This window comes from Eschrichtius robustus, chromosome 2 (assembly GCF_028021215.1).
Source record: "Eschrichtius robustus isolate mEscRob2 chromosome 2, mEscRob2.pri, whole genome shotgun sequence".
NCBI lineage: Eukaryota > Metazoa > Chordata > Mammalia > Artiodactyla > Eschrichtiidae > Eschrichtius > Eschrichtius robustus.
Genome location: NC_090825.1, coordinates 117,608,389 through 117,635,805, shown reverse-complemented (window position 1 = coordinate 117,635,805; position 27,417 = coordinate 117,608,389). Strand labels below are relative to the sequence as shown.

General features: G+C 34.2%; 1 protein-coding gene and 1 non-coding gene across 11 annotated transcripts in view; one reads left to right on the top strand and one right to left on the bottom strand.

The window, feature by feature from the left end:
• ANKHD1 (ankyrin repeat and KH domain containing 1) overlaps nt 1-27,417 on the bottom strand; it is a 120,468-nt gene that overhangs the window by 17,875 nt on the left and 75,176 nt on the right. For 8 of the 10 annotated variants that reach the window (XM_068536004.1, XM_068536007.1, XM_068536006.1 and 5 more), the window contains 13 exons: nt 20,474-21,232; nt 14,492-14,637; nt 13,863-13,974; nt 13,230-13,375; nt 12,586-12,728; nt 11,932-12,145; nt 9,955-10,130; nt 9,574-9,736; nt 7,564-7,659; nt 6,983-7,099; nt 2,512-2,686; nt 1,262-1,718; nt 343-489 (listed from right to left, as the gene is read on the bottom strand). In XM_068536004.1, coding sequence (XP_068392105.1) covers nt 343-489; nt 1,262-1,718; nt 2,512-2,686; nt 6,983-7,099; nt 7,564-7,659; nt 9,574-9,736; nt 9,955-10,130; nt 11,932-12,145; nt 12,586-12,728; nt 13,230-13,375; nt 13,863-13,974; nt 14,492-14,637; nt 20,474-21,232 — 2,851 coding nt within the window. The remainder of the gene's footprint in view (nt 1-342; nt 490-1,261; nt 1,719-2,511; nt 2,687-6,982; nt 7,100-7,563; nt 7,660-9,573; nt 9,737-9,954; nt 10,131-11,931; nt 12,146-12,585; nt 12,729-13,229; nt 13,376-13,862; nt 13,975-14,491; nt 14,638-20,473; nt 21,233-27,417) is intronic. The other 2 variants (XM_068536013.1, XM_068536014.1) reach the window with 1 other exon arrangement.
• Nucleotides 3,381-3,490, top strand: LOC137760324 (U6 spliceosomal RNA). Its single transcript, XR_011073284.1, has one exon. It is a non-coding gene; the product is annotated as a U6 spliceosomal RNA (small nuclear RNA).

The following is a 27,417-nucleotide window of genomic DNA, read 5'->3' as shown; positions in this document are numbered from 1 at the left end:
ATTAAACAAACATCATAGCCCTCACAAATAGCACTGTGACTTTGCTGTCAAATGAATCTTCCCCTTAAGAAGCCTGTGACCTTTTTGTATGGTTTGTCTGTAAACTGTATGTCTTATGTTTTAATAAAATGTTTTTTGTTATTCTAAAGCCAACATTTCTTGTATCATATAAAATATGCATACAAAATTTACATACTGTTTCTAATTTTGCTTTAGCCTACTCTGGATGTAGTATGGCACTGCCATTGAATATAATAACCACATTCAAATTATTCATCAATTAACTGGATAACCATCTCACAAGAGGAGAAAAGTTAAAAAGACGAGACTAATTCTACTTACCTTCGAACAACTTCTTTCCACCCTTCCTCTCTTTTTTGCCCCCTTTTAGGGCTGGTCAGATTCAGCTTTATGTTTGAAGAGCTTAATGGCAACGACACTGACTTGTAGGTTGTTGATAAGGAATTAGGATTCACTTCGCCTTCAAGTCTGAGAAGAGAAATATCAAGGCCAATAAACGATAAATTTTAAGATAGAAACTCAAAGGGATTTGCTGAAGTATCTGAATTAAAATTTGGCACATCAGGGCTTCCCTGGTGGCGCAGTGGTTAAGAATCCGCCTGCCAATGCAGGGACATGGGTTCGAGCCCTGAGCCGGGAAGATCCCACATGCTGCGGAGCAACTAAGCCTGCGCACCACAACTACTGAGCCCACGTGCCTAGAGCCCGTGCTCTGCAACGAGAGAAGCCACCACAATGAGAAGCCCGCGCACCGCAACGAAGAGTAGCCCCCGCTCGCCACAACTAGAGAAAGCCCGCGTGCAGCAACCAAGACCCAACGCAGCCAAAATTAAATAAATAAATTTATATAAAAAAACCAAAAACCTTGTTAAAAAAAAATTTGGCACATCAAATTATTAACAATCAGAAAAATAGAAATAGGGCAAAGAGTCCATTATTTATTTTAGTATTAAAATGGATTCAGAAGCCAGAAGGACTATATATAATCAATAAAAATGACAGTTAAAATCAAGGAACGCTAATATTTTCAGCTTCAAAGTTGAATGTTAAAAGTTCTAACAATCTCATTGCATAACTAGCACATGATAAGGAGGACACTGGTGAATTTCAGTTTTAAATGTTGAAGACAGGTAATGTGGTAGACTTCAGTTGTTTAACACAACTTATGTTACTTCAAGTTCTTGTGCCAGGCGTGAAAAAGGAAAGGTAGGTGCAGAGTTAACAAGTCAGAAAATTTTACCGTGTCTGAGTTCTGGAAGCAGCAGTACTTGTCTTCTCTTCTTGGGAATGGAGTAGCAGTGAGGGGTATCTCCTATCACTAGAGGAATTCACATCCATACTGAAATTTAACTCTTGGCTTTTACCACCACTACTACTCTCACTGTTGCAATCTGTGCTGTCCAAGTTATCTGAATCACTATTCCCACCTGCACCGCCACCTCTGGGTTCTCCATTTATTTTATTCTTATCTGCCTTTTGCTGTGCTAAGGATATATGTTGTTCTGGTAATATTAAATGTGCAGTGGGAGGGGTCTCTTTTGTTTTGTTCTTCTTATTTTTCCGATTGGTGCTGGGAGTTGTCACAACATTGGCCCTTTTTTTCCCAAACACATTTGTGAATGTTGCAGATGTTGCAGAGATTCCGATTGTGGTGGTGGTGGTCGCACTAGGAGGTTCTATGGGAACTTCTTGCTCCACTGAAATCATGAAAAAGGATAAAAATCACACTGAGAGCCACAGATCTCAAAACAAATTGTGACAGAATACACCTAATAATTCAGACCCTTAGGTCATATTTTCCTTTTACCAGTATTCACTAGTAAATAAAGAAATCTTTACTGTTGTGAGAACAAATATACTATATCATATTTTGATGTCTAACTTGGTATAAAATATTAACATTCTTAAGATCTGAAATGCTAGTCTCATAAACTAACCAAAAATCACAATATAGTTTGAATTTAAGAAATTTTTCAAATAGCATTTTAGAATTAGAATTCAAATAGAGCAAAATTATTTGCCTACTACAACCACTGCCAGACTATACAATAAACAACTCTTTGAGAGTAATGGACCCCAACCCTATACAGCTTCAAGACTGAACCTTAGTTAAAAATCTATTGAGGAACTGGACCTCTTCCCAGTTTCCATCTGGGGAAGGAGAGGGTAGGGAAGAACCTGAAGAAAAGCTGGCAAACCTCTTACTGTATCACTTTTAGGACATACATAATGTTTTTACAGGGGAACTTAAATTACAACTGAATGTCTTCAAATTATGTGCTTGCCTTCCCCCTTCTGTTTCTCTGTGTCACTTTACAATGTAAAATATTTAGAAGTATTTACTATGGAAGTCAACTGTCTATTTCAGATTAAAGTAACTGAATATTTAACTAGAATTAGTTTTGAGAGTTTTGAGAGCAAAAAGCACTCAAAATGAAGCTGATGAACACAGAAGAATTTTATCACTATTTCAGATGGTTCATTTCTCACCATCTTCATCATTCTCCTCTTCATCTTCATCCTCTGGTAGCTCTGAATTCTCCTTAGGTTTGTTTTCCTCATCTTCTTCCTGCTTCCTTTTCTGCTCCTCTTTTTTCTTTTTTCTCTTTTCTTTTCTTTTCTCTCTTTTAGCTGCAAGAGCCTGCTTTCTGCTCTCCTCTCTTGACTGCAAATAAAGTAGGTATCTCATTTTATCAATAAGGCAGTAATTTAAAATAAATAATGAAATTATATTTTTGTTTATGATACATGGGGTTTCCCATAGATGTCAGTCTTAACATACATTTATAAAAGCAACAAAAGAAGAAATAGATAAGCTGGACATCATCAAAATTAAAAGTTTTTGTGCTTCAAAGGGACCATCAATAAAGTGAAAAGACAACCCATAAAATGGTGAAAAATTTTGCTAATCCGGTAAGGGCCTTGTATCAAGAATTTATAAAGAACTCATAACTCAATAATGAAAAGACAAATAACTCAATTAAAAAATGGGCAAAGGATCTGAATAGACGTTTCTCCAAACAACATATACAAATGGCCAATAAACACATGAAGAGATAGATGCTCAATATCACAAGCCATCAGGGAAAAGCAAAGCAAATCAAATCACAATGAGATACCCACTTCACTGTCACTAGGATGGCTATAATCAAAAAGACAGATAAAACAAATCATGGTGAGGATGTGAAGAAATTGAAGCCTTCATATACTGCTGGTAGGATCATAAAATGGTGCCGCTACCTTGGAAAGCAATCTAGAAGTTTCTCAAATGGTTAAACACAGAACTGCCATATGATCTAGCAATTCCATTCCTAGATATATACCCAATGAAAACATATTCATACAAAAACTGGTACACCATGCTTGCTTCAGCACCATATATACTAAAAAAATTGAAATAACACAGAGAAGATTAGCAGGGCTCCTGCATAAGGATGAAACACAAATTCATGAAGCATTCCAAGTTAAAACAAAACAAACAAAAAACCTGTATACCTATGAAATGGAAACAACCTAAATGTCCATCAACTAATAAATGGGTAAACAAAATGTGGTATACCTATATAATGGGATATTATGCAGCAGTAAAAAAAAAAAAAAAAATGAAGTACTAATACATGCTACAACATGGATGAACCTTGAAAACATTATGAATTGCCAGAAGCCAGTCACAGAGGACCAAATACTGTCTGATTCCATTTATATGAAATGTCCAGAATTAGGCAAATCCATAGATTTATGTGGCATTTGTTTGACTAAAATGCAGCTATTCCTGGAAAGGGTGTGGAGAAAAGGGAACCCTCTTGCACTGTTGGTGGAAATGTAAATTGATACAGCCACTATGGAGAGCAGTATGGAGGTTCTTTAAAAAACTAAAAATAGAACTACCATACAACCCAGCAATCCCACTACAGGGCATGTACCCTGAGAAAACCATAATTCAAAAAGGGTCACGTACCACAATGTTCATTGCAGCTCTATTTACAACAGCCAGGACATGGAATCAACCTAAATGTCCACTGACAGATGAATGGATAAAGAAGGTGTGGCACATATATACAATGGAATATTACTCAGCCATAAAAAGAAATGAAATTGAGTTACTTGTAGTGAGATGGATGGACCTAGAGACTGTAATACAGAGTGAAGTAAGTCAGAAAGAGAAAAACAAATACCGTATGCTAACACATATATATGGAATCTAAAAAAAAAAAAGGTTCTGAAGAACCTAGGGGCAGGACAGGAATAAAGACTCAGACGTAGAGAATGGACATGAGGAGGGGGGAGGGGGAAGGGTAAGCTGGGACAAAGTGAGAGTGTGGCATGGACATATATACACTACCAAACGTAAAATAGATAGCTAGTGGGAAGCAGCCACATAGCACAGGAAGATCAGCTCGGTGCTTTGTGTCCACCTAGATGGGTGGATAGGGAGGGTGGGAGGGAGAAGCAAGAGGGAGGAGATATGGGGATATATGTATATGTATAGCTGATTCACTTTGTTATACAGCAGAAACTAACCCACCACTGTAAAGCAATTATACTCCAATAAAGATGTTAAAAAAAATAAAATAAAATGCAGCTATTATGCTCTTTATGAGGTATTAACAAATTTCACTATGAAAATATCCACAGGAGGCCATTACAGAAATTACTTTTGTCTTACTTTATAGTTTTGCTTTGGTTAGTACTAGAAAATATTTTTTTTTCAGACAGGGGAACATGGTAATGGTCGCTTCACATCATAATGAAAATTCGAAACAAACAGAAAACACATCAAATTACTCATATTTGTATGGAAATTATCTAAAAAAGGCTCACCATAAGAATTTGTCAATGAAGTCCAGTTGTCCTGGTAATTAAGTAAAGCATTTTCCTCAAAACTATAATTTACCATTCTGAGTCGTAAGTTACTCTTTGACATTTTTATTTATCTAATCAGGCGTCAGCAAACTATGGCCTGAATGTTAAGACTAACTTTTACATTTTAAATGGTTGAAAAAATAAAAAGAAGAATATTTTGTGACATGTGAAAATATTATGAAATTAAAATTTTGATGTCCATAAATAAAGTTCTATTGGAACACATTCATTTAGGCATTGTCTATGGGTGCTTTCATGCTACAACAGCAGAGTCAAGGAGTTATGACAGAGATCGTATGGGCCTACAAAGCCTAAAATATTTACTCTTCAGCATTTTATAGAAAAAGTCTGTTGGGAATTCCCTGGTGGTCCAGTGGTTAGGACTCTGCGCTCTCACTGCCAAGGGCCTGGGTTCAGTCCCTCGTCGCGGAACTAAGATCCCACAAGCCATGAGGCGAAACCAAAAAAGTTTAAAAATTAAAATTAAAAAAATAAAGAATAAAAAAATAAAAAGTCTGTCAACACCCTATGTAAATGAAAAAGGGGCTGAGGATTAAGAGAAAAAATAATTATTAACTGAATATGCAGTTTCATCACTCGGTTGGCATAAGAGCAAAACGGCTGTTTAAGGAATTGCTGACCATATCCCTGGGTAGTTACACAAAAATAAAAATTATAGAACATAGGAGGGACCTTAGTAGTCATCAAACTTCAAACTTCATTTTAAAATGAATATTATTTTTCCCCTTCTGATTTTAACTGTAATCAAGTTTATCATGGAGGTATTAAAATTTATTTAATTTCCTAACGATAAAACTTTAAGGTTTATACCCTTGCCCCTATTATAAGCAGTTTAACAGTGAATGTCCTTTTGTATATTCACATCTTTGAGCATATGTCAAAGTATTTACCTTAGGCTAAATTTCTAGAAGAGGAGTGACTGGAGTAAAGGTATGCACCCTTTTTAATTTAATGCATTTGTCAAATCATCTCCATTAATAGTTATACTAATTTATACCATACATCAAAAATCATACTAGAATGTTAATTTCTCCACACTCTAGCCATCAATATCTATTATCAAACCTTTAAATTTTAAGTTTTCCTAATCTGGTAAAAGAAATTTAAATCACTCTTCCACTGTGCATTTCTTTGTTTATTCATGAAGTTGAGCGTTCTCCATCTATTTATTGAACATTTATATTTCTTCTGTGAATTGCCCATTTGTGTGATCGTTTTTCATTCTGGGCAAGTTATCTTTTTCTCAATGTTTTTTTTTTGTGTGTGTGTGACCATTTTTAAAGTCTTTATTGAATTTGTACAATATTGTTTCTGTTTTATATTTTGGTTTTTTGGCCGTGAGGCATGTGGGATTAGAGGCAAAGTCTTAACCACTGAACCACCAGGGAAGTCCCTTTCTCATTGATTTGTAAGCAATTTTTTCTTCTGTTTTTAACTTACAAGTCTTTTTTTTCTTTTTTAAATAAACTAAAAATTGATGTCAAAATTTTAGCATCTCTCAAAATGATCTTTTTCCTTCCTTTTATCATCAACAAAATATCTTAATGTTAAGCTATCTCCTGCATTCCTATAATAACTCTACTTGATTATGCTATTTATTCTTTTAATATAACTTCTGGGTTCATAGCAACACCCTCCTTTTCAAGGTAAGCACACTGAGTGTCAGAAAAGCGACCTTTTTTTTTTTTAACTTTTTCCATTATACTACCACACATCCTAGGAAACTTAGACACTTACTCTTTAATTAAGGATCTAATAAACCACTTATAGCCCAGATCTTATAATAAACAAAAGATTTCCCATGTTTTAAAAAATTTCTTCCCAGACTAATATTAAAACCACTTAGGCAGTAATGTCATTTGGAAAACTGTGATCTGCTCAAAAACTAATTCCTCACTTACATGGTTAAAAATATTTTTTATGTATAGGTCAGAATCAAAAAATTGATGGTAGTTTGATAATCTATTAATCATTTTTTAAAAAGAGATTTTGTTAAGATTATGGTCATATCAGTGGCAAATTTATTCTACTAGATTTTCAACCATTTCTAATAAGGAAAATTATTTTTCCCACTCACCTTTTCCAGATCAAGTTCCTTTAAAAGAATACTTGCATTCTTATTTGCTTCTGCAGCCTGCTGGTCTTTAGCCTTCACAATTGTCTCAACACACTGGTGACATTTTTTCAACAGTTCCTATAGTGGAAAATGGAATTATATAAATATAGGAACACATAAACAGGCCAATAAAACTTGAGCTGTTAAGTATACCAAAGTTCAGGGCTTAAAGCCTCAAATTACTGAATATTCACTAAACCAAATTAAGCTATCCTTTGAGTCTAGTCTTTGATTGAAAAATCAAAATAAGGTATCATTTTCTAAAAAGTTTGTGTTCTTAGAAAATTTTCTAATCAGGCTAATAGTCCAGTAATAAACTTTAGCTGCAGTCACTGTAATTATGGTCCATAATAGGAAAGAAATCTCAAAATAATTTATAAAGAATATTATACCCATTCTTCATTTGCAAATGGGGAAACTAAAGCATAGAAAAATCAGATGATCAGTCTCATAGAGGATGAAAAGAACGGTCTGCTAACATATACTCTGGCATATAATTCCACAAAGAACAAAAATGTGCTTCAACAGCATGTTAAACCTACCTTATCTGTGATTGTTGCTATGTATCTCATGCATTCTATATCAGAAGGGAACTGATTGACCTCTTTCACCAAATACTGAACAACTTTTACATGACCCTGTAAGAAGTATAACAAAAAATACACAAAAGAATACTTTGAAAATTGGCCCATATGCTTAAAAACTTAAGGGTAAAAGGTACAGTAACACTTGAGAGTTTACTAAACTTAAAATTGAAATTATGAAAGTAAAAACAGTGTTGAGTTTATAATCAGAAAACGATAAGTACAACATGCTGGGAAATATATGGTGGACCAAACGACATTTCTCCTGAATTTAATCTGCCCACATCCCATTGAAAATAGACAAACTTTAAAAAAAATATATCTCCTAGAATAAATCTATTAGTAAAATAAAAATTGGTGATGTGAAATGAATCTCAATATAAAAGGGAAATTAGTCCGAAAACAAAGAGGATGTTCTAGATTTCAAAGCATTATTTTGGCTCTATCTTACAAAACTAAACGAGGTAGGTTGTCATATTTATCTTGAGTTCTATGACTTGAATCTAGGTAAAACACTTTCTAAATGCCATTATCAGGGGCTGGATGATCTGTAATCAATTATAAGTACATCTATTTTAACATAACCAAACTTGCATTGTTTCCCCTCCTACTAAAGTTCGTTTAATCTTCAAGAATTGGTCTGATGGGGGGACTTCCCTGGCAGTCCACTGGTTAAGACTCCACGCTTCCAATGCAAGGGGCACGGGTTCGATCCCTGGTTGGGGAATTAAGATCCCACACGCCACATGGTGCGGCACAAAAAAAAAAAAAAAAAAAAAAAAGAATTAGTCTGATGGTGACAAAAATCAGAAAAGTGGTTGCCTCTGGGGCAGGGAATTAACTGAGAATGGGCATGATGAAACTTTCTAGGATTATGGAAGTATTTTATATCTTTATGAAGTGTGGGTTACATAGGTGAATGCATTTATCAAAATTCATGTACCTTAGATTTGTGTTTTTACTATATATAAATTATACCTCAATTAAAAGGAAAGAAAAAAATTGAAAAAAAAGGGAAATATTTAAGATTTTTTTTAAGACTCATAACTTACACTGCTCTCATTCAATAGCTATTTACTGACCATCTAGTATGTGTTAGGCACTGAGCTGAACAACTGGGTATAAACACTGGTGAAAAAGACAGTCATGAATTTTAGCCTTCATAGATCTTGTAGTCTGACTGGGGAGATGGGCATTAAAAAAGTAATACATGTTTGAATGTATAATTACAAAATGAGATAAGGAAAATAACAGTGAACTATAAAAGAGAACAAGAGAAACTTTTCAGATTGGGAGTTAGAAAAGGACTTTCTGAGAAGTGATTTTTAAGGATGAGTAGATATTAAAGGATGAAGAGAAGTGAGCCAGGTGAAGAGTAAGGGAAAGAACATTTCAGGAAAAGAAAACCAGTGAGCAAAGGCCCTCAGGAATTTAAAAATTTAGTGCATTCTAGGCCAGTGGCTGAAGTGTAGTGACCAAAGGGGAAGGGGAATAGAAATGATTGGTTTGAGGCTAGCATGAGCCATATCATGCAGGGCTTTGTAAGCCACGTTAAGTAGTTTACATTTTATCACAATTGCAATGGGAAAGCTTTGTAAAATAGAGCAGATAAGTAAGCCTTAATATATACAGGAGGTATAATAAATTTTTATGAGAGTCCACTTGTTTTTGTTCTTTAGGTAGAGAAAACATTCATCTACATATAATATCTGTCCTTAAATCTCACGTTTTATGTACAAAAACATAACAAAACTAGTCAAGACACCAAGTGATTTAACAACCAAGTTGCTTATAGGGAACTACCATATAGCTCTTAGATTTGGCCACAAAGAAAGTGGAAAGACAGCAAAGGTTTGTATATAGGAACAGAGTCAATTCCTCAAGACCAATTTATCTTTCTCACATGATTTCAACTTAAAATTTAGTAGTTTTAAACAAATTCTACCCTTTTTCCCCACATTAAGTTACCTTGCGAAATGCTGACATAAGAGGTGTGATTTTCCGGTTATCTGCTGCATCCACGTCAGCACCTGCTTGCACTAGCAACTGCACCACATCAAAATGACCACCATTGGATGCCAACCAAAGTGGTGTGTTTCCCTTCTTGTTACGAACATCAATATGGGCTCCCCTATAAAAATCAAATAATGTTAATATGGTTTGTTTCCTATGGGAAGAGGCTGACTTTTTCTATTTTTCTCTAATTTGTCTTTCATCTTTTATAAAACAGCAAACAAATAATCTGTTCTTTAAAATGTCAATAAAGTAAAACAATTTTATTACCTGTAAAGGCTCTGAAATGTGAAAGGGATCACAGAAATTCTATAAATAAATATAAAATTTACCCACCTATTAATCAGGAGCTCACAAAATTTGTAGTGACCTTTGTCCGCTGCTATTGTTAAAGCAGTATCTCTTGAGGAAGGCACAGGGGGGGCATTGACATCTGCTCCTTTATCTAGGAGAACTCTTCCAACCTCTGCATATCCTCCAGAAGCAGCTTCCATCAAGGGGGTAAGACCAGTCTGTTTAAACCAAAAAATTATGTGAGTAAATTATATTAATTTCTTCAAGGGACTGAAACAATTGACTTATATGTGTATTCTATTTCTGATTTTCTCTCACAAGAGAGCTAAGCAACATTCACTCTTAAGCTTTACTAAACAGCAAGTGAAAATTGTTAGGTTCAGTTAGACATGCTAGAATGATTTCTCTTATACTACCCTCATGCTAGAAAAATAAACAATTTCATAACATCTCTACTGTTATAAATTTACATGAGACAATAACTGCTCTGCACAACAAACAGAAATATTAAAACGAATAAAAAGAAAATTAAATATGGCACAATGTTCAATGGGAAAACTTTGTTTAGAATATACTCTATCTTGTTTAGAATATACTCTATCTGAAAAGGCAGTCTGCTAAATAACCCAGGATAAATTCCTTAAATGCTACTCAAACTTGGGTAAAATAGATTAAAATATCATTTTATAAATTTTATGCATGTGTCTTTGCTCATTAGTCTCCAACATTTCACCAGAAGACTTTTCCTACTGGTATCATTACCAAAATAATATGGCTTTCTATAGGACTTCTAATATATAAATGGGTCACACTGAATACTTGTAATACAAAAAGTAATCTGTCGTGGTCAGATTAGGTTTTAGTTGTCTTAATTGTATAATCTATGCAGCAATTTTTTTTTTAACAGTCATGCTTTTATTTATTTATTTATTTATGGCTGTATTGGGTCTTTTTTGTTTTTTGCTTTTTTTTTTTTTAACAAACTTATTTATTTTGGGCTGTGTTGGGTCTTCGTTGCTGCACACGGGCTTTCTCTAGTTGCGGCCAGCGGGGGCTACTCTTTGTTGCGGTGTGCGGGCTTCTCATTGCGGTGGCTTCTCTTGTTGCGGAGCACCAACTCTGGGCGCGTGGGCTTCAGTAGTTGCAGCACACAGGCTCAGTAGTTGTGGCTTGTGGGCTCTAGAGCACAGGCTCAGTAGTTGTGGCGCACATGTGGGATCTTCCCAGGCCAGGGCTTGAACCCGTGTTCCCTGCATTGGCAGGTGGATTCTTAACCACTGCACCACCAGGAAAGTCCCTGCATTGGGTCTTTGTTGCTGTGTGGGCTTTCTCTAGTTGTGGCGAATGGGGTTACTCCCTGTTGCGGTGTGAAGGCTTCTCATTGTGGTGGCTTCTCTTGTTGTGGAGCACGGGCTCTAGGCATGTGGGCTTCAGTAGTTCTGGTGCACGGCCTTGGTAGTTGTGGTGCGTGGGCTCAGTAGTTGTGGTGCACAGGCTTAGTTGCTCTGCGGCATGTGGGATCTTCCTGGACCAGGGATCCAACCCGTGTCCCCTGCATTGGCAGGTGGATTCTTAACCACTGAGCCACCAGGGAAGTCCCTGCAGCAATTTTTTTGATTGGAGTTTTTACCAATGGTAAGTACATGCCTCATTAAAGGAGTTCTTTAAAAATCTACATTAAAGGACTATACAAAATAATCCTACTACAAACATATCTTCCTACAGAAGAATTTACTACATTCAAAAGTTGCAAACTGGAGGATTAATAAAAAGCCACTCAAGGCTGAAGGTGGAAAAAAGTACTGATTCTATTTTTCTTCACTGTCTTTAATAAAAGTCATGAATGGTGATAGTCTGCCACTGACCAATGGTCAGTGACACATTGTTTAGAACTATTCTTCAGTTCTGCATTGGGGCATCAGTTTTAACTTATGACAATTTAAAATAGTACATTCAATTTAAGTTGCTCTTTCTATTAAAAATATATCTGAAGTAGATAACAAGTTATAAAATGCTTACCTTTGCCCTATGTTCAACATTGGCTTTTCGGTCCAGAAGCAAACTCACTACTTCTGCTCGTCCTTGGAAACAGGCCAAGGTGAGAGCTGTGTTCCGATTGGTCTCTATTTGGGCATTAATGTCTGAACCCATATCAAGTAGCAGTTTCACTGCAGGAACATGTCCATTCATTGCAGCCAACATCAGGGGAGAAATACCTAGTTTACTCCCAGTCCTAAGGGGGGAAATGTGCTTAGAAAATTAAAATAATATGTTGCCTATTGCTTTCTTAAAAAGCATAGAGAACATAAAAAATGAAAAAGCTTCAGTAAGAAGAAAGGTTTCTAACTCCAATGAATAGATTTTATTTGTTTAGACTAATAATTAGAAATAGGAAAATCTCACAATTTAAAACATAATCCCTATTCAGAGGCCATAAATTTCCAACTATATATAAACAGTGTTTTCTGAAATGAAACCTCTTTAAAAACAGCAACGTTAGCTGAAATAAGCTTTGATTACTTATAAGCACATTATAGGAATAATTGTTGGCCTTGCAACTTTAGTACTATCTTAATTAAAAATGGTATCTGTCTAAATATTTAGGGGAAAACACTTAATTCCAAGGTAATAATTTACTAATCATGAGTAATAAAATAAACAGGTGATAGATACCTTGAATTAATTTCTGCCCCAGCATTAAGCAGAATCTTAATGATATTAACATATCCTCCAGATGCAGCTAGACTCAGTGGTGTATAATCAGACACATTCCTATGTTCTTTATTTGCACCCCGAGCCAGCAGCAAGTCTACTACCTACAAAGTAAAATATGAACAGAGAAATCTAGTTTACACCAAGGGTCCATCTTATAATGAAGGAAGCACAAAGAAATGGGACCTATAACTTCCTTGTCTAAATACTTAACATTTTAATTAGACCCTAAATATTCAAATATCAGCACTACAGAAATGAAGTCAATTTCATATCAAGGAATTCAGAGCTATGAAATTCCAATTATACTGAAATAACAAGGTGTTACTGTTTCTATTCCTCAATTATTGAGTGATAAATTTGCATTTCATGTGTTAGGACTGTGCTCTATTGAATCCCAATAAACGTAAGGATGATGAGAATTTTTATTTTGCCTGAAAGGCAAGAAACATTCTTTAAAAGGGCATTTACTATTCTTATTAAATTTAATATATAGAACATGTCAAAACACATGCAAGTTTTATTCATGTAGCTAAATTACTAAGCATATGCATATTTAAAATACAAGTAAAATGTTTACGAAATGAAAATTAACATTAACATACTTCCTGACGTCCACCAGAACATGCCAATGAAAGCGGAGTATCCTTAGTTCGTTCAGATTGTGCTTCTATGTCTCCACCTTTATCCAAAAGGATTTCAACAACTCCAACATGTCCTGCTGTTGCTGCCAGTATCAGTGGTGTGAAACCTAAATCAGAAAATAAAAATCTCAGTCAAATTTGTGTTTTTTAACATATTAAGGCACTGTTTTTAATTCTCTATTATTTTAGTAGGAAAAGGTCTTTAGGGCAGATACTTATAATCATTTAACATAAAACTGCTTTAAACCCTAATTTGTTAGTGACAAAACCCCATAAACACCTGATAAAAAGAAAATGCTAAGTCAAACAAAACTATTAAAGTTTATACTCATAATAAACTTTGATACCTCTGCATGCTCTACTTTTAGATTAAGGAGAAAGCTAAACACAACTTGCTTCCTTGATGATCAAAAGTCTAATTTTTGAATTTTTGAAGAATAATTTGGCTCTGCAGATTAACAAATCCAGATATTCTTAATTGAAATATGTGAACCCATTTTTTCACTGAATAGTCTAGGAACCACTTATTGATAGTAAAAAATGAATTGTTTTCTGATATAATTACTCTCCAACTTTCTCACTAACATTTCTTACCTTTTTTGTCTCTGTGTTCAATTTTAGCATCTCGTGCTATGAGTACAGATACAAGTTCTTCATGGCCACCTGCACAAGCTAGTGTTAATGCTGTGTCATGGTTGCTCTCAGTCTAGGAAAAGGAAAAAAAAACTTAGATTTTTTTCTGTTTACAATGGGGTTATTGATTGAAGAGCAAATAATATTTATTTTCACAATTAATGTACAATGAATCTTTTCCTTTCCAAAGAAAATCAGAATGTGCAAAATAAATTTAAATAAAGCAGTCTAGGGACTTCCCTGGTGCTCCACTGGTTAAGAATCCACCTTCCAATGCAGGAGACAAGGGTTCAATCCCTGGTCGGGGAATTAAGATCCCACATGCCGCAGGGCAACTAAGCCTGCGTGCCGCAACTACTGAGCCCTTGCGCTCTAGAGCCCATGGGCCACAACAAAGAGAGCCCACATGCCACAACTACTGAGCCTGGGCACTCTGGAGCCCACGCGCCACAGCTAGAGAAGCCCATACGCCACAATGAAAGATCCCGCATGCCACAACGAAGACCCCGTATGCTGCAACTAAGACCCGACACAGCCAAATAAATTAAATAAATAAATAAATAAATAAATAAATAAAGCAGTCTACTCACATGTGCATCGATGTCAACTGAAGGATACACAGGAGGCACAGACTGGGAAGCCACATTGCTTGGAGACTGTGAACAGGGCTCAGGTGTAAGACATTCTGCCGTCTGAGAGGAACTGTTTGAACCAGTGGGCACTCTGCTACTCACAGCTGAAAAACAATATTCATATTGCTGAATTCTACTTGAAAGAGTAATGACATTTGTGTACAGAAAAACACAGAAAACGGAAAGTTCTATAGCAGTAATATAATGTAGTAGTTAAATCACAAGCTTGAGTCAGATGGACATATGTTTGAATCCCAGTTCTACCAATGACTTTCTGACCTTGGGCAAGTAATTTAACGTCTCTGAACCTCAATTTCCTTATGTGTAAAATGGGATGATAATTACAGTACCTCCATTGTAAGGTTGTTGGGAAAACCCCTTGAGATAATGAAGTAAAATATTGAGCATCGTACCTGATACTTAGTGCATATACAACAAATGGTAGCCTTTCATATTGTCAATAGGGAGAAAATAGTTTCCAATAAAAAAAAAAAGGAATTTTATATCTTAGTTTGTAAAAGGCAATTAGATAAAAACATCCTGAGGACAATGCATTAAAAAAAAAGAAGGAAAAAAAAAAAAAGAAGCAGACAAAGCAGAAAAAGGGGAAGAACAAGTTAGAATATTTCTCACATAAATAGCAGAGAGTATGTGTTTTTAAAATTCAATATTTACTCTGAAAATTTGCTAAAATGAATCAATGTCTGAAAATCAAACTATTTTAAAAATGAACATTGGAACTTTTATTTGGGACCTCAAAATCTGGTGTTTGAAACTGAATTAAAGGAAATTATATCTTTATGTTTCTGCATATTTCTTTTCTTACATGAGACGGAGTTTGCCCCGTGAAGGGGGAAATAGGATCTACCTCAGAGGGATGTTGTGAATTATCCATGAGAAATGTGCAAAAAGTATTTAACACAAGTGTTTGGTATGGTAAGTGCCTAATATATGTAATTATCAGGTATTTTATAGGATTTTCAGCACTATTAATCACTGCATTGAAAAATAAAAACATTATAATTCACTCAAGAGAGAAAAAACTCAGAAAAAACATATAATCATTAATAATACAGAAAAAGACAACAAAGTTTCAGTGATGGCAATAACCTCCTCTTACCCACACTAAAAGTCAATCAAAAACACACAGGTCTTAAAGAAAAATGTAAGCATTTCAAGGACTGGAGAATGCTTTCTCTCTAGAATTTTGATATGACTGGATCCCAATCAAGGATACTGATCACAAGTATGAAAGATAAGTGTAGTATGCTAATAGTACTACACTATTATTATAGTACTACACTATATTTAATAGTATGCTTTAAATAATAGCAAATTTTAAGATGTTCAGATATGTTTCTACATGAGCTGTCCCTCCCCCCTCGCAACAAATATATATAAAATCACATCTTGATAATATGAATTTCTACAGCTTCTGTCACCACATAAATATACATAATTTAACTATATGGTTACAAATAAAAATGATTATTATAAATATTTCTTTTGCCTGTAAGAACATGCACAATGAAAACAAAGCTTTAAAAATTTTTGTCATTGAATGAATTAAAAGCAGATAGTATTTTGTTATGCCTCCTCAAAACAGCTGATATGTTTGGAAACAGTTCCAGAAACAAGACACTAAACATTGATATATGGCACCTTTGTAATAGTAAGATTTTAACAGTAGTCGTATAATTATCAACATATATCTAACTAAAGAATTACTTTTCTATCATTAAATTTGTTTATTCATGTTATCTCTTTCTGTTATTATGAAAAACAGATATTCAAAAAATTTAAAATAGTTGACTAGAGTGCTATGCCAGAATGTGACGTTATAAAAGACTTTTTTACAGAGTTGGTTTTTAAAAAATACTTTTGTACATTTAACAGCTCTGTTACCAAAAATGTATTGTCACATTGATTGTACATTTTTGTACAACAGTATCCTCAAGACATTTTTTCCTCCCTGCAATAATGACAATCAGAAACATTCCACAGAAGTGACTTTAATAGGATTAATTACATACGAAAAGTTCTAAAGATAAAACTAGAAAGTAGCAAAGATTTTTAAAGTACATGTGGAATAAAGGTTTTATGAAGATAAAATTATACCAGGACTATGAAATTTTTTTCATAAATCCTAAAATGTTTTCTATTTCTGAACAAAATGTCTCTGAAAATGACCAAAACAGATCACTATTACAAAAGTCACTACATAATTCAAATTAAATTTATGCACTATCCTAAAATGGGGTGATAGAAGAACTAAATAAGTGCAATATTTTACTTGATTCTTTATGCAATTTAAGATAGTTTTGTAGGCAATATGGAAGACAGTAATAAACTTTACTACATAAAAATCTCAGATACTAGGTATAAGTAAACTATGTTGCAAGGCCTTAAGAAATTAAATCACTGTAACCTGTTTTAGATAATAGTAACTTTATTAAATAGTTCCATATAAATAACAATCTATAAATAAAATATTAACATCTATTAGAAGAAATTATTACTTAAAGATATTTTACTGTAAATTCCCTCAAAGATAATTTCCTAATTACTTTTTTATTCTTAAGCCTAAAATGACTATCACAGGATTACTTAAAGCAAGATACTATAGAATTGGAATTTGTTTGAAGAGAGCCTATTAAGATGTCAACAACAGTAACAATGTTCTCAAGTCACAAAACTATATTAAACCTTACATGCACATCAAATCTTAATACAAAAATAATAAGGGTAATTGTTATTTAGTAGAATTTAGAAGTCTAAGGAAATAATATCGTTAATATAAACTCAGAACTTCAAGTTGAATCAGATGCATGCATTTTACTTCTAAGGTTCTTAAATTGGCTGAACTGAGTTTGAATCTTAACACTTACTAGCAACTTAATTTCCATTATAGCCTCAGTTTTCAACAGAAGAACAGAGATGGGATATGGACTTATTTTACAGTATTACTATAAAGAGCCCATGAGATAATGTATATAAAAGCATTTAGCACTGAGCTTGGTGCATGGTAAGCACTCAATAAATGTAAATAAAGTGATATTAGTTGATTTTTTAACCAAGTTTCTTTATATATTAAGACTGAAAATTTTACTAGATGTTTCTAGAACTGCTCAATGGTCAAAGCTATTTTGAATTTCTTTAAATTGCTTTTTATTTTCAGACCTTAATTCTAGATATCTGAACTGAGAATCACTTGCTATTATGATAACTTCTAAAAGACTGACACTTAATTTCAGAAGAAATGGACCTGAACAACCACGCTTCCAATCAAGAGTATACATATATTCTGGCTGAGACTATATCAAGTATGATATGTTTAAGACTATATAGTTATGGCTGTCAGTCAGCTAGTCAAGTTATGACATTGATAAATTATGTATCTAACCAACTCATTATCATGACAAATATTTTGAGAGTAGAACAGCAATAAAGAAAAATACTCTTATATTTAAAGAGTGACACTTATTGCTATTATATATGAATATTATCTAAAGTAAACTTGTAAGATGTACAGTATCCTCTCTTCCTCTCTTTTATTAACTATGAGGCATGATAACTAGATTTAATTTAGGTAAAATTAATTATATCTTTGTTCTGATCTATAATTCTACTGGTATATTAACATATCATAAAATCATAGAATTAGGTATTTACCTAATTCATTCTTATTTAATTTATTTCATCTTCAATTAAGAAATTAACAGAAACTTAGACTCAATAAAGTTTTAAATTTTGAGATAAGTCATCATTTTGAACAAAGAAAATCTAATTATTGCTATATATTTTAAAATGTAAGCTTCAGCAAAATGAAAGTATTTTTAAACAAAGATAATTTTTAGGGAATTCCCTGGAGGTTCAGTGGTTAGGACTAGGCACTGTCACTGCCGGGCGCCTGAGTTTGATCCCTGGTGGGGGAACTAGATCTCACAAGCCAAGCAGCCAAAAAAAAAAAAAACGAGAAAAAAATGTATAATTTTTAATGTATTGACAGATTTATACTTTAAAGCATATTAATAAAAGAATATTGTACAATATGGTGGGCCAACTGTCACTAGACATTAATGTCTAAAAGAAATTAAATTTTATTCGTTTATAGTAATGTTAAATGTAATTAAAAGATGTTTTCTAAACCAATTTTTTGAAGTTTCATGTGAACTTTGTAAAAGGTCATTTCAATATAACAAATACTTCAGTGAAATAACCAGAATTTGACCTCCTCTACAAGAAACAGCAGTAAATACTACCATAAAGTTAACACCTACAAGTTCCCTTCAGAGCTGTTTCTCCTTTAAAAAAAAAAGAAAAAAGGACAGGTCCTAAGTTCCAACAAACTAAACTGATCAATAATGTGGGTTTCATAACTGTAAACTGAGTACTTAATTAGGAACATTATAATGATATTTATAGAACCCTAAGTCTTAAAAATGTTACTCTCAGGTCACCAGTTTCATCATTATTATTTATAATCATACTTCACACTCCAATATCTGCTTTTACCAGATTAGAAGTCAGAACCATAAATGAACTATAAGAGTTTATTCAAAATTTATAACAACTTGCAATGCTAATGACACAAAGTCAATTTGAGTTAAGTGGCTATGGGCTGAAGATACAAAAAACAAAATTAAAGAATAAAGACTCTAACTCCTTAAAACATTTCCCAGCATTTTTATTTTCTTTATGAAAACTAAGACATTCCTCCTCTGCACAGCAATACCTATTACATATCAGAGGAGCCTCAAAGGCACTATTACAATTCTATAACCACTGGAAGTCATACACATGCCCAATAAAATTCCTGAATTAAGTAATCTTACTCCACATTTTAAAAGATTCAGTAAAGATTAGGAAGACTAAAGGCTCACAAAAGAAGAAAGGAAACTGGGATAGCATAACTGGGATGGGAGGAGGGGAGGAGAATATGACAAGAAGAAACAGACAACAGTAAAGAAAAAAAATGTTGCAATCAAGAGACAGAGGACTGGCCTGCCTTTGAATATCACTCCAGCTACATCTTAGTTCTTGGTCTTCATCCACTGTCAACAGCCATTCTGGCTGCATTTCTGAACTGGGCTCTCATGGAGGTGATACATTCACCAGCCATCTTTAGGAAGGTAAATGATTAATTGCACTGTTTTCCCACTGCTGCAAGGACAATGAAACGGAAAGTAAACTTGTGCACCTCATTTCATATCTAGTTGTAATTTTCCACACAACAATAAACAGAAACATATACTGTAAGTTTATACGGCTGGTTTCTTTTTTGCTTTGCTGTGTGTGTGTGTCTGTGTGTGTGTGTCTGTGTGTGTGTGTCTGTGTCTGTGTGGTGTCTGTCTGCTTTCATCAAGACAGTTAATACAAAAATCCCAATCTCTAAATCGTTATCAAGTTGACAATGATCTTCTAACCACAAATATTTTAAAAACATGGAATGCTTATTTTTTTTTCTGAACATCCCTTTTAATTAGAAATATTTAAATTGATCTAATAAAATTATAAATAAAGAAAAAGCAATGCGATTTAGAATTCTGATTTCCAAATATGAAAATCACCAGCAGGAAAATTAAATGTCTAACCTTATATGATTATCTCTAAAGCCTACAAAGAAATTCTATTTTGAGATCTCCTACCCAAGATACAACACAGGATGATTTTGATACCAAAGGTCTAAAATAAAGTATCATGGCAACTTTATTTCTTTGCTTTTGCAAATAACAAAAAAGAAGAGGGAAAACACACTTTTGTGTGTTAGTGTTGTTGAGTTTAGTTAAATTCACTTCCAAAACACCTCAAGAAATGAGTAATTTTATAAAGATAGTTCTAAAATGGAAAAGTACCAAGTTGGTGTTTTCGGAGAGTCATATAAAGAAGTTGAGCACAAAGATTAAAGAGAAATTATTACAGGTATATTTCTTAACCCACCTGCTATCAGGTCATCAAGAGTGTCGGTAAGCATCTGGGCTGGAGTTGCAACCATTAGTCCATCTGGTTCTTGCACTAACAGCCCCTGATCGTGTCCAGTAATAGCAATCTGAGGCTGTCCTATAATCTGATGATTACCTGATACTTTCTGAAGTTCAAGAGAATTTGTCCCATTAGAACCTACTTCACTGGAAAAGTTACACTGTGGAGATGATAAAGGCTGGACTGGGACAAAATCAATTTGTTCTGCCGATGGTGGAGACTGTTGCTCATCATCAACATCATTATCTTTAAATAAGATTGTGTCAACCTGAGGTAACTCTGAAAAGTGATCCTCTGGGAGACTACCATCTCCTTCCCCTTCTGGGAAGACTCCTCTATGAGAGCACTGCTGGTGTGGAGATACTGTGTCTTTCTGACCTTTGGTTTCCAAGTATTCTTTGGTAAATTGCTGCTGTGTTTTCATCTGCAACTGCCTTTCCACTTTCTGCAGTTCTTTCAGTATTTTCTTCTTCTTCTGGACTTGCTCTTCTCTGTTCTTTTTAAGTTCTTCTATCTTATCTTTGTTCAGAGGTTCACCTTGAATTAACTCCAATGACTTAAGCTGTGCTTTTTCAATAGCACTAATTCTTTGTCCCAGTTCATTCAGTTTTCCTTCAGTCTCCTCTACTATGCACTCCAAAGGCTGGTATGGGTGAAAAGGTGGCAGTACGTCCTGATCTGCTACCTGCAGGGAACTGGACTTCTGCTTGGATGTACCTAAGCACATGAAAAATGTTTGAAAATGTGCCATGCTAAAAAAAAAAAAAAAAAAAAATCCCAGCCCTCCCTCCGCCCCCCCACCACATACTTCCCTCCCAAAACCCATATAACTAATGCTATAGAATGAATGTTCAGATTCACACCAGTTGTAGGTAGATTAAAGACCAGACTCATCTATTTTACATAGCACAAACAGGGATGTTGCCAATTCAAAAAATGTGACTTTTTCAATTTAAAAAATCTAATATTTATTGGATTGGATGATTTTGGAAAACAAGACAGGATTAGGGAGAAAAGGAAATCAAAGAGGAAAGAACCTCAAAATTCTGCTTATTTAATTGGACTTTTTAAAGACCATCAAATCTAAAGCAGTATCAAAATAATGTTGAGGGTATCATTAATGCTGGCTTAACTGCCCAATTGTTCTTTTTACAATATTAACTGTGCAAGTACAGGTTACTGGAAGAAACTGTAACTTGTAGATCAAAGTAGGGAAAAGTGTCTTTCAAACTGCCAAAATGTTTCTTTATTATATTAAAATATAATTTGAAATCAATTTTTAAGATATAACCTTCTAAAATTTTTCAGTAATTAAGTCTTAAACACTTCTGTACCTGAACACTGTATTAAACTTGTATCACAAAGGACAATTATTCTGAGTTTAAATAAACTCTTCACGTAAAAGTCTATGAGAGAAACAATGAATATTACCTAGGAGAAAATCAGACTTCCTATATAGGATTACTCATATTGACAGTATATGTTAAAAATGAAGTAACTGTACATTAATTTAAGGTTTTCAATCACACTTAAATTAATTTACTCCCCTCATGGCAAAATAATTATCAATATTAACAATCCTAACATCTGGGCATAAAGTGGAGGAAACATATAATAACTACTTAGAGGCAAATTCAAGGCTTAGTCTTGTTTAGGAAGAACTGAGACTATTCAGCAATAAAAGGAACTACTGATATAGCCTACAACGTGGATGAACCTTGAAAACATTACGCTAAGTGAAAGAACCCAGACACAAAAGACCACATGTTGTACAATTCCATTTTTAACAGATCTATAGAGAAAAGGCAAATCTACAGAGACAGAAAGGAAAATAGTGGTTGCCTGGATTATAGTGGTAAGAATGAGGATTGATCACAAACAGGCATGAGAGATTTTTTTGGAGTGATGGATCCAAAACTAGATGGAGGTGATGGTTATGCAATTATGTAAATTTGCTAAAAGTCATTGTATTGTACATTTAAAATGAGTGAACTTTTATGGTGTGTAAATTAAACAACAATAAAGCTATTTAAAAAAAACTGGGTAAAAAACAGTTGTCTATTCTTAAGGGCTGTAGTCAATATATATGAATAATATATGTAACTTCAGAATTTTAAAAATAAGCTCATCCAATGCATTCAAAATGATTCTTAGGTCCGAACGAAAAAAATAATCCATTAGATGTTTAAATGCTCAGAACTGCAAGAGGGTGACAAAACTACTAGACAAAAAAATAATAGATTTCACTGCTTTTTTTGCTAGAATAGGAGAACTCAAAACTGCAGGCAGCTCAAATATTTGCAACATGTTATTATCAAAAAAAGTCTAACAGGTTTTCCCTGAGATACTGTCTTTAACAAGGTCAGACAACCACAGTTCCAAAATCACTGCAATTACTTTAAAGACAGTTATTTTTTAAACGCAAAATTCAGCAAAATGTATTGTCCATATTCAATTTTACACTTCTATCTGAGCAAAGTGGTGGGAACAGACTTTATCCTTTCAGAGCAAAAGCCTTAGTTTGTGAGATAATTTTACAACTATTTCCACAAGATCACATAGGAAATAATGGTTTGCTCTACTTGTGCAAAGTACCTAATGACAATCCTTGGTAGGAAAAGGGAGTTTAACTGCCACAAATAGCAATGTATAAATCTGCGAGCCCAGCAAGGAAATTTTCAGTTGTGTAACAAATTCAATGACATCAGCAGAGTAAATTCAGAAGTTCTGCAAAGAAGTTCTGAATGCTCCTCCAACATTATTTTAAAACACCCTTGTATAGTTTTTGTATTTTGTAATTTGCGTTTCGTAATTTGTATTTAAGATTAAGAAAACTAGGTAAGAGTTCAACACTAATCAGACTGGTAATTAATTATGACCACATTGGACAGTCAGATTTAAAATCTTATAATAGTAAGATAATCCAAAATAAGGCTAGAATTTTGAGGATAATAACAGAGAGAAATGGCTGTATCTTGTTAACAAATAAAATACAAAAAGCTTAGAGCACAAGATTACAAAGAGTAACTTATTTAACTGAACATAGAGACAAAAAGCCCAAAATATATGTAGCAGGAAGAACAGAGGATGGTGAAAGTAATGCACAAAAAGCAGTTCTTCCCCAAATAGACAATGACTGAGTATCTGTATCCATGGAGTTAGTGGGATTGCCTAGATACACATCAAAGCACTATAACATCAAAGCTATAACATCACGACTAAGCCATGTTGGTGAAAAACAAATGTCACCTAATTATTCCTAGAAGCTGAAGAAACACCTTCATTTTGGGGAAAAGTAGAGAATGTTAACAAGTGTCCTTTTACCAACAAAATTTTCAGTCTCTAGGAAGGTAGTAGTATAAGACACCAGAATATAAAAGAGTTCCATCTTCCTCAGATATCGCCCACTGTCAGATAGAAATATATAAATCTATTCATTCTCTACTCTTTGGTAGCATTGAGTGATATCATAAATTAATATTTAGGAACACAGGTAAAGTTACTATCTTATCTCTTTGGTTTGGTTTCTACCCTACTTCCTCAACTTTCACTTTTCCTCCATTAATTAAAAAAGTTTGCAACAGGAAACCACGATATAGAGACAGCTTAGAACATGGCCTTTATTTTTTTATGGGCAGTGAGGAAATGAGGTGGACATAAGCAGTTATATGTTAAAAGACATTATTAAATTTGGGCATACATAAATCCACATAAGCATGATTACTAATGGAAATCTATTAAACTAGAGAATATTAGTAGTAAAATTTCCAGAGGAACACTCAACCTCATTCACTGTACATATAATTTTTCTATACAATTTTAATGATTTGATATTAAAATGAGAACTTTTCATGTTACCTACTTCAATAACAACTCTGGGATATAAAGCATCATGTTAACCTAATACTTACTTTACATTTATAGTTCTGTTTTCAATCTGTTCCCCAGCAGTCTAAAATAGTATTTCTTGATTAAGTTCTTAAACATCACCTTTAATCACAATGTCGCTCTTCTTAAAAATTCTTAATAATTTTCTTTTGCCTTCAGAATAATCTATATTCTTAGCCTGGCATTTATTAATTTATTCAACAAATATTTAACGTCTAGTACAAGCAAGCCATAGTGGACCATACAAAGACGAGCAACCTAAACCCTGCCCTCGAGGAGCTTACAGTCTAAAAGGGGAGATAAAAATGTACAAATCCAAATAAAAGGATAAAGCCAAGCATTGGCAGATACGGAAATGGGATGGGGGCGTATAATATAGTAACCCTTACACATTGCTGCTGGGAGTGTAAACTGCTGTAGCATTCTAAAGAGTGTATTCACAGTACTTTGTCAGATAAACATTACATACTCCTATGACAGGCAATTCTGCTCCTGAGTTTATCCCAGAGAAATTCTCATACAGATCCATAAGGGGACTGTACCAGAATTTTCACCACAGCATTGTCTGTGGTGGTGGGGAATGAGAGACAATCTGGGTACCCATCATTGAGAGAAAGGACAAGTAAAAAATAGAGGATATACAGGATGAAACACTATGTATGCTGCAGGTAGAAACAATCTAGAGGTAGACATATGGATAGATCTTAAAAACAGTGTTGGTGAAAAAAGTAAAAAACAAAACAGGATCTACAGCATAATACCATTTATGTAAATTTAAAAATATATAAAGTAGTAAACATTTTATAAGAACTCGTAAGAACAAAAGAATCTGCAAATCAAACACACTAGAATGACTGCCTAAGGGGAAGTATGGGTATGGAAAGAGGGATAAAAAGGAACAAAGTAAAACAAGAGCAGAGTCATGATGACAAAGTCCAGGAATTAAGTATGATTAACTCAACCTTCCACACTTGAAGTCCAAAGGGAAGGTGAAGGTGCAGGAGTGACCAGAGCCAGAAGGAAGATCCAATAAAGTGCTATAGGAGTTCAGAGAAAAGAAATGACTCCTCAAGAGGGCCTTGAGGTGCACACAAAAGATGTGTATTGTTTATCTTGACATCATTTTAATGCTTTGCAATGGATTAGTTAGTTCTAAGCTATATAACTACAGAGAATAATCAGAATCCTATTTTAGGATCTCTGTAGAATCAGTTACTACAAATGAATTAGATGCAACAAGTGGCTACAATCAACAAATTTATTTACAATATTAAGTTTGGAAAGACAAAGGTTTGATATTACTTATGTATCCTTTCCCATGTGAATATTCATAACTATAGATGATAAAGCTAAACAATGCTAGAAAACTGAGCATATCACTCTTACCTAGTTTCACATTTTGTTTATAAAGGTGATTCTGAGGCCTCTGTCAGATGCCGGCTAGGATCTCAAATCCTTGAAAACTAACAATGGATGAGTGAGATTAGTTGCCTAAATCAGAAGAATATGAGTCAAGATAGACGGAGCCTGGACGAATGGTGCACATGAAAGAAAAGAATATCATAGTAGGATATATAAGAAACACCTGGGTAAGATTTATGAGCCTGAATATATTTTAAAAGGATGCAGATATGAATAAAGACTTCAGATAGGAGTAAAATGTTATAAACTTGAAAAGATGATTGCTAGAATAGGAAGAGAGTCCTAGAGAGTAAGAATCCTTCCTCCATCCTTAGTCACATATGCAATGCAGGTATAATCTATGGACTTAGGAAAAACAAAAGCAAAACGGTCAAACAGCAATTTCATCACTCAAAGGAACTTCTCTAGCTATATAAATGAGAAATTTTAAGAAAAAGCCACTTTAAGGAGAATATAATGTATATTTAATAATTTAAGATAGATTTTTCTATCTACCCAGGTGATTCAGTGTGTACGTACTTTTACATCATCAATTGATTTTTCCTAAATTATAGTGATATTCTATTATGCACACGATTTATATCAATACTAACATGAAATCTTAACGCAATGCATTATCACAGCTTGCTCCCACATAAATAAATGTTGGGTTGGCAATACCACTTGGCATCTGGCAACAGCAAGTGCCAAGTATCTAGATACAAGTGTTAATTTTTTCCTTCCCTAATAATTTAGTAAAATGAAAGATTCCTTAAAAGGTTAGTTCATTTTGACACTATTCAGTAAGTAATAAAACATCAGGGACTTCCCTGGTGGTGCACTGGTTAGGAGTCCACCTGCCAGTGCAGGGGACACAGGTTCGAGCCCTGGTCCAGGAGGATCCCACATGCCGCAGAGCAACTGGGCCCGTGCACCACAACTACTGAGCCTGTGCTCTGGAGCCCGCGAGCCACAACTACTGAGCCTGCGTGCCACAACTACTGAAGCCCATGGGCCTACAGCCCGTGCTCTGCAATGGCAGAGGCTGCCACAATGAGAGGCCCGCGCGCCGCAGTGAGGAGTGGCCCCTGCTCGCTGCAACTAGAGAGAGCCTGCACGCAGCAACAAAGACCCAACGCAGCCAAAAATAAATAAATTTAAAAAAAAACAAAAAACATCAAAGTGAAGAAAATAAGTAGCTACTCAGTATAAGAAGGTATTTCAGTAAGCAAAAATATGATTACTCACTTGAGTATCAACTTAAAAAGTCACTACCCAAACGTTTCAGTTGACTTACATATTAAATCGAAATTTAAAATGTTTTACTTCCTTTCTGTACATACTCTGTGTCCTTCCTAGCTTATTTCTTGGTTATTTTGTGGCTCTGCGTTAATAAATATTTTTTAAATGATTTCTTATTTAGTACTGAATTTCCCTAGCCAAAGTTACTACAGTCCTCTATAGGATATAGTCAAACAAAGAGCAACAAAAACAGAGGCATTTAGGTTTAAATATTTTACTAAAGGCTGTTAGCCGGTTAGGATGCTCAGATTCCTTAACAAGTACATGCTTAATTTGTTTTTTATTTCTTAAGACTAAAAATAGCAGTCTTC